Source organism: Chelon labrosus (genome assembly GCF_963514085.1).
Source record: "Chelon labrosus genome assembly, chromosome: 2".
In the NCBI taxonomy this organism is placed as follows: Eukaryota; Metazoa; Chordata; class Actinopteri; order Mugiliformes; family Mugilidae; genus Chelon; species Chelon labrosus.
Window position 1 is genome coordinate 31,585,098 of NC_140338.1, and position 14,004 is coordinate 31,599,101.

The following is a 14,004-nucleotide window of genomic DNA, read 5'->3' on the forward strand; positions in this document are numbered from 1 at the left end:
TAAGTAACTATGCATGGTCTGGAGCTCTGTCAAGACGAGACTCAGCAAACCTTTACCTTTACTGCTGCTGCTATCTACTCTCTGCTGCACTCCAAAAACCAAATATTCCAATCAATCAAATAATCTTAACACTGTGTTGTATAAGGAGACCTGGCATTGGTGACTATGTCTGAAAAACTTGACAATTTTCAGCATAAAAATGGCAACGACATGGCAATTCTATTTGTTATTGTATTTAGTAATGTAATCTTCGATTTTTTTAAATGAGCGAACAGTGTCACTCACAGGAATTCTGCGATTAAGTTAAGAGGTGATTAAATTATTGTTTATTTAACTACCATATATGAAGGTGCAGCAGGTTAGAGGAAGTAGGTTGATAAAAAATAGTGCACAAAAGACTTTCCCCGTGTACAGTACCTACAGTAACTGGACTAAAGAGAGAATAAAAATAAAGAATAAATATGAATAACAGAAAAGAAAAGGGGAACTAAAGATAGACCCACATCCATACAAGTGTACATACCCAGTACACTGGTAGTTATGTATACTATGTATACTACAATATACTACAATGCACTGTACAGAGACCTCTAAAGAGGCCACAGACCTCTAAAGAGGCCACAGACCTCTTAAGGTTGCAGTAATAATCTGATGTAGAGCAAATATGATACACATCATGATGGGTAAAAGGTCCATACTAAACTGTCAGAAATAGAAGATTTAAAGATTCATACGTAGAAAAAGACATGGCATGTTTGAAAAATGATTTTAAAACAGCATTAATATTTTTAACAGTGTTCAGTAATATTAGTCTTTAATAACCACACTTAATAATGAGATGACCCAAACTGTTTTTAACCATGTAAATGAGCCTGTGGCTAATATGTTAGTATTCTACTGTCTGCTTAGCATTGTGATTTTAACCTGGAAAACACAAACTGGTGCTGTCTGTTTGCCAGCAAAAAAACAAACAAACAAAAAACAGTGTTTTTGTCTTATTAATTATTGACTTTCCTAAAGACCAATGATTTTTTAGGTCTCTAGCATTTCTGGCTAATTTTAGCATTATGTTATCTAGCTTGTGTTCATATATGTACTTCCATAGGTCACCTGGGCCTGGTTTAGTCCCCTTTTTGAATTTAGTGTAAAGAAATAATGTTTGATATGAATCAGTCAACCACCAGGTCCATCTTTGGTTTGTTTAGTAGACCTAGCTAACTGACCTGTCCTACCTGACTGTTCAGAAATCTTCTCAGATGTCACATTGACTCAGGTTCCTGTCTCACTCTCTAGTTTCAGCTGTAGCATTTGAATTAAATTGTTTCCACGTCCAACTTCACCTGGGATCCATAGAGACATTTTATAATTTCATCTGGATAACAAAATTAATTGTAATCTTCTTGAATGTCACCATGACAACAGCTGTTCAGGTCTTTCCTACAGGAGCCTGAACAGCGCTTTACTGACGCCATCTTGTGGTTATGTGGAGGTAGCGCAGGCAGAGAAAAATGAATCCACCTGCACCAGTCTATGATCTGAACATGTTGATAGATCCAGGAAGCTGCTGTTTCAGGGGAAAAAACATAAGTAATGAAGTGTAACATTGTGACATAGTGGTGGTTACCAAAGTGAACTTCTTTAGCATAGCTATAAACTGAACAATGAAGGCTATTATTACAACAAACATGGAGGAGCTTCTTTTTCTATAGATATCTTATAAGAATAAATCCATAACTCCGGCAAAGTAGTCAATCAGGGGACTTGTTTTTGGTATGAAAAACAAAAGTGACTTCATTGTAAATAGTAAACACATAAATATATCATAAAAATGTATTAAGAAACTATATTTTAATAGTGAAACATAGCATGATTAAATATACTGTTGATACTGAATTCATTTCCATTCCTATTAATTAACATTTAATTGTACTATTCCTATTAGTGAATCCACCTCCTTTTAATTTATGTGTACTTGCTCAGGCTTGCATGTGCCTTAAAAAACTCTAAAATTCCAGTTTTTCCTGTTATCAGGCCTTACATAGGTTCAACACAACCACTTAAGCACTAAATCCCAAAAACAAATAACATGTTAGTTAGATAGCAGAAGCTGTAGCTGCTGCAGGATGTCAAAAAACAGCAGGACTAATATTTCAGGAGAAAATAAAAGCAAACTGTAAACTGGAGCTTACGCAGTATTTTCTTGTTCATATATCTTCAACTGTGCTAATTAATGTGCTTAATTGTCTGGTAAGCACCCTTTAATGCCCTAAACATGTCTAATCATTACATTTAGGTTCTCTGGTATTTCACTTGACTTAGTGTCATGACGATATGCTCCCTGCTTTCCATGTTCTTGTTTTCTTTTGGGGGTTTTTGACAACTACTGTCCAATCAGTCAGTTATTGTTCCTTTGCAGCTCTTTATTATCTGTTTTACATGGGAGGTACTATACATGGTGGGCAGTAGCAATATGTGTATTTATGCACCAGAGGGCAGTATTTAAACACAGTATGAAAGGTCTGAATGGAAACGAAGTAGACGGGTTGTTTTGAATTTAACTTTAGTATGAGTTTATGTGTTTGACTTGTGATTTTTATTTTTACCCAAATTGAATATATAAGAGACACACATCAAACAAACAAGCAAACAAAAAATGAAAGAGAACAAAAAAGGATGATACACTTGCAGACAGGATATGGCCTGTAGATATTAGGAAGATAAACAAAATAATAGCCACAACAAAAGACTCAAATAAGGTTTAAATATAGAAAGTGAAATAAAAAGAAAAGTAAAGTTACATACTTTATGATTTATGTGCAAATGTGGTCGAATTCCTGAGCATATATGCTATATACAGTATATGTAATATTGCAGAAGAGGATGCTATATAATAAGACAAATACATAGATTTTACTGTACTTAATTGACAATGTATCAAATATGAGATAAACATTTCGGCATGGAAGCAGGTTAAAGCGCTTTATAGACACTCTGGAGATAAAATATAACAATATACTGTCCACTCACTTGTCAGTTCATTAGGTGCACACCTCCAAAATGATCATCCTGTTGAATTACTACCTTTCTGATGCTGTTTTATCATAAACAGAACATTATAATTGTCATGAGGGAGATTTAGTGTAGGAGATTGTATTACAATGTATTCGTTATCAGTATTGTACCTAATCTTTTGGCAAGTGTGTATATACGCATTTATAAACACCAGGTGTAGAACTAATAGAAAACTAGATAATAAACCACATATATTTTCATTTTAATAGTATATATTAGACAAATAATATAATATAAGGTATTCAGGAGAAACTGATAAATGTTGACTACAATATCAAAGGATATTTGAATGACCTGCAGCCGTGAAGAGCCGCATCCACCGGTCTGCAGGTGTTTATATCCTGGGCGGCAGTCACCAACCATCAAAGTTTTGGGATGCAGATTGTTTTTGCACCAATCACTGCAAGGCACCAGACTTTGACAGCCAATCGCAGTCCAGCATTCCGTTGTGGGCGTTGCCCTCGAAGAGTGCGGCGGTGCGGTGCGGTGCATCCTCACGGGCCGGAGAGAGTTCGGTTGAGAGGGTGCTGGATGGTGGAGGAGTACCACTGATGAGAGAGCGGGCGAAAGAAGGGACTATTTTAGCACGCTTTGAAGGACTATTACATTTTATACCGACAAACACCCGGGCGGGGGTTATTCGTCTACTGTGCGTGGTAAGTCCTGCAGAAAAGCCAGGTGCGGTTAGTGAGGATGTAGTGGCTAGCAACAGTAACCGTTAGCTAGCGGATTATTGTGCCATGACTTTTTAATGATGGAGGACCGTCCGCCTTGCTAACGTTAGCCGGCGCCGCAGAGCCGGTGTGCCTTTTGTGTTAAGTCTGAGCCGATCTTAAAGTAGTATTTGTGTTTCAGATATGTGTTTTAAAAGTCTAATCTCCAAGTGCTTCTGTGAAACGGCGTGGTCATTGTCCTCCAGCTTTTATCCCCACCCAGACGTCTTTGAGCCACCCACACCCATGATGGGATTTTGCCTGAGGAGGCTGCACAGTAAATCTCCCATTTGCGTTAACATTCGAGTAGTTATGAATTTTGGTTCAGTTTTTTATGACTTAAAGTGTAAAAAATTGTAGCTGAAACACCTGTGTTCCGCTGGTTAATCGGTGCTGTGGAGTCCATGCAGGCATCTTTTCTAGCGGGTGTGATATGAAGCACAGCACGCCAACTTTGAGCTAGCGTTAGCAAGCTAAACTAGCCGATGCAGCTGTTTGGCCTGGCCGGCATGAGTATCACCCCATGGTTCCCAAAGCTATCTGCAAATTCTCGGCCCTCCTTTTCTCGAATATCTTAATAGAGGTGCGATGTGATACATACACTCCAGAGTTGAAAGGAGGACCAAAGTGACACGGCAGCCAGCAGCCACACTGATCCCCCCCCATCCCGTGACCTGACCCAGATTCGTATCTAACCAGCGCCTGATTTAAGCATGGGACTAGATTGTAGGTTAAACATCTCTGAGCTTTAATCGGCAGAGGTCGTCTCAGAATAATAACAAGATAGATGCAAGCTGGAGTGGTGCTTTCTGTCACGGCTAACTTTGAACTTGTCCCTGCATCAGCTGTTGAGGGCATCAAGTGTCAAGTTTTACCACAGCCGCTCTGTTAAGTGTGTTTTCAGCACACTTTGTGGAAGTGACTGCTTTTATTATTCATTGTAATTTTATTCTTTATTGATTAATACACTAACTTATTAAATATAGGGATGCAGTAAATAATCCTTGGTACTGTCAGTTAATCTTCATTTTCTTTTATTGTAATTAATTGTGTGGTGTTTTAAATCAGAAGAGAGTAAAATAAAAAATACTCTTAAAGCCATCTGACATTGTATTTTTTCACAGCAGCAGCTATTTACTTGGTCAGTCATTTGCCCTGTAAAAAAAAAAAAAAAAAATGTATTTTTTAAATCCATCTTAAATATCTGAGAATGCTTGTTTAGTCTAAAGTGTCTTAAAACCCAAAGATATTCAATACATTATCATATAAGACAACGAGAAGCAGAAAAATAAACATTCGAAAAGCTGAATGATTATCATAAACATGATAACTTCTGCAAACTAATCAGTATATTAATAATTTATACTGTAACTTAAGGAATGGGCTACTAAATTCTTTAAATGTTAAAATGTCACCATGATTTTATTGAACAAAACAGTCATGGTTTCTCATTGGCTTGTCTCAAATGGTGATGTCAGTCCATGTGCCATGGTTATATACAGGGATGGAGGCACACCATTCTGTGTGGTCAAACAAGTCCTTCTGGTAGTAGGTAAATTAACCCAAGTATATGACAAAATACAACATTGACATTGTATTTTTGTTTGGTTTAAAACATAGTTCACACTAGAATAGTTGTATTTTGTATTTTGTTTGTGGTCAACTTATATTTCCTTTTACTCCAGAACATTATATTCCACAAAGTTACATAAAGGGAGTCCAGTGTTTTTTGCTGGCATACATTTTCTAATAGTACCACGACTATGAAACTAGCCATCACAGTCTCCTGCAGAGGAGTGACAGGCAAGCAGCCACCACCGTGTGTGACTGTGATAAGATGAGACACTTGCCAGTTCACTATACATGCACTATACAAACCTCAGAAGCAATGGCCTTGCTTACTGAGATCTCAACTTCTTATGAGAAAAATAGGTTCCTGTTATTTGGAGAATTCAAGCCAGTGAAAATAAATCATGGACTTTCTTGGAGCCAGCATTTAGCGGACATTAGAGACAACAATCAGTGCTGTATCAGTTGCTAGAACCAGTAGCTCTCTCTGCAACATGTCTGGATGTATTTATTCCTTTTGGTCAATGTTGCAAATTATGTTGGCTTTTTAAGAAAACATATTATTAATAAGTTATTTTTGATGTGAATCTTTTCCATATGTCATACCAGAAAAGAACACATGTAAATGTGGAAAGTTATCAAGGCTGATTTCCTTAAAGCGTCTATAGTTTCAGGGACCTAGACTTATGTATTTTCTGTCCCACTTTCATGCCACTAACATGTTATGACAAGTGACAAGTCAAATGTCTGCTGTGAAAAATATCTTAAAAGAATCTTTTACATAACAACTTTGGGTTGCAGCATGAACTCATTAGCAGTAAATTAGTCAACTTCATGATTTTTTTTTATTGGTCACATGTACACTATGCTTTCTCCCTTCCCCACAGGTGGTCTAGATTGTTTTGCTTCTGGTTTCCAGCAGCGATGTCACAGAGGAGTGGGCAGGAGGACCCGGAGCGGTACCTCTTTGTGGACCGAGCTGTGGTGTACAACCCGGCAGCACAGGCCGACTGGACTGCCAAGAGGCTAGTATGGATCCCATCAGAACGCAATGGATTTGAGGCTGCGAGTATTCGCGAGGAGCGTGGAGATGAGGTGGTGTTGGAGCTGGCAGAGAACGGAAAGAAGGCAGTGGTCAACAAGGATGACATCCAGAAAATGAACCCGCCAAAGTTCAGCAAGGTGGAGGACATGGCTGAACTTACCTGCCTGAATGAAGCGTCTGTGCTTCATAACCTCAAAGACCGCTACTACTCTGGCCTCATCTATGTAAGTATTGTAATTCATAAAAATATAATGGTTTTCAAAAATAACTTGCAGTCCAAAAAAATATCATTTTGGTTGCAGTTTCCCTTGCAGGGATCTACTACTTTGTCAGCATACAATCAAACCCACACAGATAATGTTTACTATTACAATAACAAGTAAAATGCTTGAAATATTTCTGTATGAAGGTGCAGCTGTCTCAGTGGCATCCAATGTCCTCAGAGAGGATTATTTAACATACCTAGTTTATTTGTTCCAGTGATGCGTGAGTCACATGTGGTTATTGGTTAAAAAACGATGCAAGTTGGCCTCATCAGTGATGATTTAACCAGACGGACAAAGATTACTTAATCACCTGTTCTCCTACAGGCCACTAGGAATTCATCAGAGCAGCATAACATTGAGATAGACGGCAATGGAACATCCATTCCCTGTACAGGTTAACGAAGAGGCATACTTAATGTATTATGACCATATCTACATAATACTACATTCGCATAGAATCATTCTCTCTTGGTCTGAAAACAAATGTGTGCATGTGCATGTCTTTTCATTAGTTTCAAATAACTGAGAGCTGAGTTGATTCAGCTGTGCATTTTCATTTCGGAGGTTGTGATAGTATTATTGAATTGTATTGTGTTTTACCAACACACGTTTCTATTATTTTGACAACCCCATTTTAATCAGTGGGCTGGGCTAAATAACAGAAACACTTTAACAGCACCACAAACTACACACTCCAAAATGATCATCCAGTTGAATTACCGCCTCCTGACTCTGTTTCAATATAAACTGAACATTATAACAGTCATGAAGAGGGATTTAGTGCAGGACTGTTATGTTAGAATGAATTGGTTGGAAAGTGTTTATTAAACATAACTGGTACATCTCCTTGTCTCCATAGCCTTTTAAACTTGAGTGTCAGTTCCAGAGGCACTTCCTTCAACCGACAAGTCATAATGTCCCATATAATTTGCTGATTTCCCCTGTGATTATGACCCACTTAATGACGTGCATTCCTGGAATAGCCCAGAGTCAGAGCTTGTGGTCCACCTGAGACCCCACGAAGAGGCAGGGGCTGTGGGGTTCAGATTTACAGCCCACAATTGAGAACTTAGCTTTTACTTGGAGCACAGTATGTGGAAGAAAACTTGCAAGGATTTGAGAGTGGTCATGAAATAATATGGCCAAAACTGATTGCACATGGAGTATCTTATACTTCAGTATTCTTAGGTTGTGTTTGGTTGGCCATTGAGAAACATCTTAAGAAGCTTTGTGGATGAAGTCATAACATTTGAAAAGCTAATGAAGACATTATGCATGCTTTGTATTGATGAGGCATGATTACATCACTGTCATTATCCAGTAGATGTCCTGCCAAACCACCAAGCCTTATGGCATAATGTTCCTGACGGGACTGATTAAAGGAAAAAAATTTCCATTCAGGTATTATTACTCTTCTCAGATTCAAGCAGTCAACGACGATTTTGTCAAATATTTTGCATTGACGTGTTTGGGACCTCTCTCTTGGCTTTATCTTACACATGCTACTGCAGTGATGTCGTACAGTTGACTTTTTATTTATTCTGTTAATGAAAATCCTAGGTAAAGAACATACTTGTATGTTCGTGGGGCTTATGGTGAAGAAAGAAATGATCACAGCCCCATCTCTTAGCTCAGGGAGGCCAGTGCTGAGTCATACTGTAACCAAACCGCCTTAAGAGAGCTCTTTGTGTTCACTGATAAGCAACATCTGTCTGCTCAAATAACTGAATTTGGTCAGTTTTGCTGAGAGAAAGAAACACATGCCAATCCATGTCAGCACTGCTGCTCTGAAGGCCAACAGGCATGCCTTTCTTTAGACCTTTGTAATTCATTATTTGTGCTGCTGTATTACCATCTTTTTTGCTTTCACTGAAGCCTAATGTCCACAAGTTAATATTCAAAGAGTTTAAAGAAGTTTAGATGCATGCAGGACTACTGGTCAGCTGTGTTAGCACCCCTGCATATTTCCCTGTCCTGCTTATGAGGATTGTGTGACATTTTAAATTGGACTAGCATAGCCATGATGAATCACACGTGGTCTGACCTGGTTGCTGAGGAGAAGGCAAACTGGATAAAGCCATGAAGTCACTATAATGTATTATTGAATGCAGGCCACTGCATGCTCGTCCTTTGTTAGATAAGTGGTGCATCCTGAAGAGGATGGGTGACAGCTTCAGGCTGAGAGCTTTGTGTGACCGCCTGTATCGGCAAGCTGTTTGTGTAAGCCTGTCTCTTACTGGAGCACTGGTGGCATTGTTCACAAGTGAAACCTAGACATGAGACTCCTCCTCTATTTAATGAAAGAAAATAAACAGAATTTTTTGTCACTGTCCTGGCAGTGTTCTTAGTTGTCTTAGAATTAGTTTTCCATCTTAATGTAGTTAATGTACTGGTCCCCTTTAGACTTTCATGCTGCACAGCCACAGCAGTCGAAATAATTATCTGATGGTAATTGCAGCTCTATTTCATCCAGTTTTGAGTGGGCTGTGACTCTTGGCCCAATTGTGTGTTTGTCTGTCTATCTTGTATATACAAATAAATCCACAACTCACCCCAGTTTGCATGCAAGGTCATTCGGGTCACTTTTGTTTGCTGATAGTTTCATTAACCCCGGAAACATTAAGTGTTCTGAGTTATTTGAATTTGGGCTAGCTCACTCTCATAAACAGTCAAGAGCCCACAGTGATGACAGGGTTGCCGTTTTAATCAAGTGTGTTTGAACGAGATTAAGAGCACCTCTAGATTTAGAGCAAATACAGATCTAGGCAAATCTTCAGCTTATCTGGAAACATATGGAAATAATTAAAATGAACTGTGCTGGGCAAATGCATTTCTTAATTCCCTTGTGTAGTGAGCAGAGATACTTTAAAAGATGTGGTAAAACCCACTTATGTCAGAATGGACGACACTGATTCATGCAATCGCAAAGACCCCAGAAATCGTTTCCTCTTTTCCCGGAGAGAGAGGCCCTGTTGCTAAGCACTGTGCAGTTCACAGACATTTATTTGAGCATTTCTGGAGAGCCAGGGAGCCTTTCAAATGTGTCAGAGTTTTTCTCTATTGGCCAGAGTTTGTGTGGGTTACTACCCACACAAACTGGGTTCAGGGCTGCATTGACTCAGAGAATGATATATGCTTTTGTTAAATGTATTGGTAACTTTCCTGTGAGGAGACATTCCTATGTCATAACTTGTGTTTTCAGATAGGAATGAAACGCAACCCTGTGGTATTTTGTTTTGGCTGCTGGCTGGTGTATTGTTTGGCCTAGTTGTGTAGGTAGCCAACCCCTTACCTTCAGGGCCCCACTAATCCCCCAAATACCCCCTGAGGTACACCATCAAGTTCAGCCAGCTGAGTCATCTGTCTCCCCACTGCCTGTGGTCCATGCTGGGTCAGGATCACGGATCTGTCTGCCTGGCGCTGTGCCCACAGTAGGGGGTCTGGGAAGGGGTTATTATAACAGTGAGCATACAGTACATTTTATAAATTAAAGGTGATGTTAACATTGAATTCAGTGGTGTGAATATGGGCTGTAGCGGTTTTCCTACAACAGGCAGCAGTGTTTAAGTTCAGTGTTTAGATACCTCCAGTGATTCCAGAGTAACAAATGACTGTACAGCCAGCTTGCAGCACTGATCCATGTCCAAAGCATCTGTGCACATACAAGATGCAGGGAGGGGTGGGTTAGTGGCCATCTGGTGACATTACCCCCACCTTCCACACTGTGGGCTACAGCACACGACGCAGCCACCACCAGTGATACCTGCTAAGGTTAGATAAGGTTCTGACTCTCTACATGTTTAGATGCATATCTATCAATGTTCAGGTTTTAAACCAGCTTTAGCATCTTTGGCATACACTAATACTTTTTATCATAACAATTCCTTATATTGAGAGTATATTATTGTTTACTGGTTTACTGGAGCAACATTATACTAAACAGCTATAAATAATTTAGTCACAAGGTCATATTCTGAGTGATGATGCTGATTCCATTTTGAATGCTACAGTCACATCATAATATGATTCCTTCTCCACAGAATCAGACTGTAAATATGTGTTGTGTATGTAGTACGAATGCATGGTGTGTATCTCCACCCAGGTGACATTTGTGTTGTTAAAAGCGTCTCCCTCCTTCCTTCGCTGGTGAACACAATCCACCTCCAGCATGCTTTGGTTATTTCACCACTGTTCAAGTTCAACAACTGGGTAGAGTCCCTGAGCCTTCCAAAGTCCTCTGGTCACCACAGACAAGATAATTAAATGAAAGTCGAATTAAAGTTATCAAGACTTGAACAGAAAAAAACAAACAGGTCAGACAGAGCTCAACAAAACAATAAAGATCACAACTAGATACATGGTTGTGATTTATCCCCCCCAAATTAATCTATTGTGTAGCCCATGCGCTCTCGAGTGTATCAACAGCAGCATCAGACATGTCAGGGATTAACCCTGTCCTGGCCAGTCTGTCTGCAGGTCTGTCTACAGATATACTGTTGTAGATTAAAATGACACCATCCAACATACGATTTCAGTTGTCTGGGTAAAAAATGCCACCAGTTTAATGCAGAGAAACTGATTCATTTTTATGTGGAGAATAAGTAAGTGGAGTAAGAATCTTGAATGCTGTAAGGTCCTTGGCAGTGTGTCAACACTTCACAGTCATGCACAGTTTTCTGATGTGCTCTATGAATTCATGATATAGACAACACAATGGGCCTCATGCAAAAATCACTCATACTATCTCATTTATTATTGAGTGTCAAATACAGCTAACTAAAGAGAATCTGTGTCGTTTACAAAGTTCCTGTTATTCAGAAATTTCTCTTCCATGCAATTCAAATTCATGAGTCGTACAGACTTGTCATATGTGTCATCAACAAAGAGTCTACTTAAAATTACAGGAAGAGATACAGTCTAAAATGTAGGATTGGGGTTGGATCAGGTTTTACTCCAGTCTATACATCTATACACAGATCTGACATTTTGTTTTCTGTGGCCAACGTCACAGTACCCAAAACTATTGGTACTTGGTATCAGACTATACAGTTATATATAGTTCAGGTTCAGGTATATCGTGGATGACAACATTTCATCAGAACATCAGAATCATTATACCTTAATCTACAAACATTTGTTTTAAATAATACTGAAATAAATTAATTAGATTAATGCACTTAAGTAGCAAATTAATAGCAAACTATATGATATAATTATGACAGTATTTGAGGGAAACATGGTAATCAAATATTATAGATTGAGTGTTAACATGGTGAATGTGTGTTTTTGATGAATTCTGATGAAGTAGCCAGTAATATCTATCGCCATGTAATTCCTGGAGGTCCTCTAAGAATAACTTTGAGTAAAAAAGGTTTAGCTTCTTTAAATCCTTGGTCTGCAAGTATTAACCAACCAAACAGTAGAGCATCATCCTTTGGTTTAGCAGAGATCTGAGAGACGCAATCATCATGTTTTTTGCAAAGAAGACAAGAAGATTTATTTTGTCCAGCATTGTTAGGTGTCTGTTTTCTCTACTGTGGTTCATATACATGTATGTTCTGATGCTGCACACATACAAAGGTTTTTGCGTAATAATTTGGGAAATAATGCTTTTGGAAAAACTTTCTGGTAACAAATGGTGCACACTGCTTCCCACACGTGTGGGCTGCCTCGACTCCGTTAACAGATCTGAGGTCAAGATATTCCCAGAGTAAGGGCAGAGGTATTTGTCTTTTTAAGATGTTATGATGTTATGTATATAATGGGATAGGAATAGTTTGGGGTTATGTGAGGTATTCATAGTGGGTCTATTACATGCAGAACATGGTGGTCAACAAAGCACCAGTTTGGTGAAGCAGCCAGGAGCAACGGCACAGAAGCCAAGCAATGATCCTTCATGGAAACGGTCTGAAGCAAAATGTAAAACGAGGCCCCTCTTAAAAATGAATCAATCCTTTACTGGAAAAGAACTGAAGCTGTTTCATTGATATATGCTCTCTTCAAGCCTCCATACTCCATTAAGTTGCTTGTCTTTCACTAGCTAGATTGCTTACTTTGTGTTATTGTGTGACTTCGTTGTGTTAACATGTTCATGTTAAAACTTCACAGTCACACAGTGGTAGACGAGCATCACCTGTGTTGTACAGGGTAAATGACTCTGTTTGTTATTGGACGGCAGTCTGATGGCAGTGTAAGTTGTGATAATAATGTTCTTATAGCATACACATTTTCTGGTGGGCCTTATGTTATGTGGCTAAAATATGTTTTGTTGAAGCAGCACTCCTGATTACTGGGGGTTGGTATGGGGCTGTGCCAACCACCCTGTTCTTATGACATTGCACTAAAAGCTGCATAGTCATTGTCCATTTTGTGCTCAGAATAATCAATACACATGAATATTAAAATACTGTAAAATATTTACCGTGGCATAATGATGACAATTAAGGCTGCTGTGTGAATTGATAAACAACGATGGTCTCTTTTATTTCTCCAGACATACTCCGGTCTCTTCTGTGTGGTCATAAATCCCTACAAAAACCTGCCAATCTACTCAGAGAACATCATCGAGATGTACAGAGGCAAAAAGAGGCACGAGATGCCTCCTCACATATACGCCATCTCAGAGTCGGCTTACAGATGCATGCTGCAAGGTAAGTCTGAGTGTTAATCATGTGGCTGTTGGTTCCTTGTCTATCTCAGTCCACCACACTTACAGGAATTACCACTTTAACACACTTTAAAATGTCATTTAATGTCAGCGTTTTATTATAGTCTTTTTTGCTCTTTAAAAGGTCACATCTATTTACCATATTTTCAGCATCCAATTAGGCATGATCTGATAATCATTCTCACTGGGATATGACTTCGACCATGAGCGCGAGTGTATCATATTTGTAGCACTTTCACAGCTACTACTTACTGACTTCTACAGTGCTGTCAGTCTGCTCTAGTTGTTGCATTTTTTTTTTTTTATTGTTGTAATTCATAAAGAAAAACACAAAATCTTGTAAGTAAAGGTAGCTCAGACTGAATGATGTCTTCGAAAGATCCTTGCTCGGTGGTTGGAAATATTCCAGGCTCTATGCGCAGTGACTGACTAGGATCAGACCAGCGAGAACAGAGAGGGTGACCCCATTGTGCTCGACAATAGATCCTTTGTGTGATTGTGAGGGCCGGCCAGTGGGGGTGGTGACAAGCTGGACAGTCCCGTCAGTCCTTTTAGACTTTGCTTTCCTCATGTTGGTCCACGGAAGGATGTTTTGGAAGCGTCAACAAGTAGCTTGAGTACACCTTTGCTGTCTTTGAACAAAAGCATGGTGACATTCCCAAGACATTTTTA

The 14,004-nt window shown here is 39.1% G+C and overlaps 1 protein-coding gene across 2 annotated transcripts in view; it reads left to right on the forward strand.

Annotated features, from left to right (window-relative positions):
* The first annotated feature begins 3,592 nt into the window (after positions 1–3,592).
* Positions 3,593–14,004, forward strand: part of myh10 (myosin, heavy chain 10, non-muscle) — a 45,338-nt gene continuing 34,926 nt past the window's right edge. Inside the window, exons 1-3 of one of the 2 annotated variants that reach the window (XM_084559140.1) lie at positions 3,593–3,728; positions 6,242–6,623; positions 13,159–13,315. In XM_084559140.1, coding sequence (XP_084415266.1) covers positions 6,279–6,623; positions 13,159–13,315 — 502 coding nt within the window. In that variant the 5' untranslated portion in view covers positions 3,593–3,728; positions 6,242–6,278. Of the gene's footprint in view, positions 3,729–5,281; positions 6,624–13,158; positions 13,316–14,004 lie in introns of those variants that run through there. The other variant, XM_084559139.1, reaches the window with a different exon arrangement.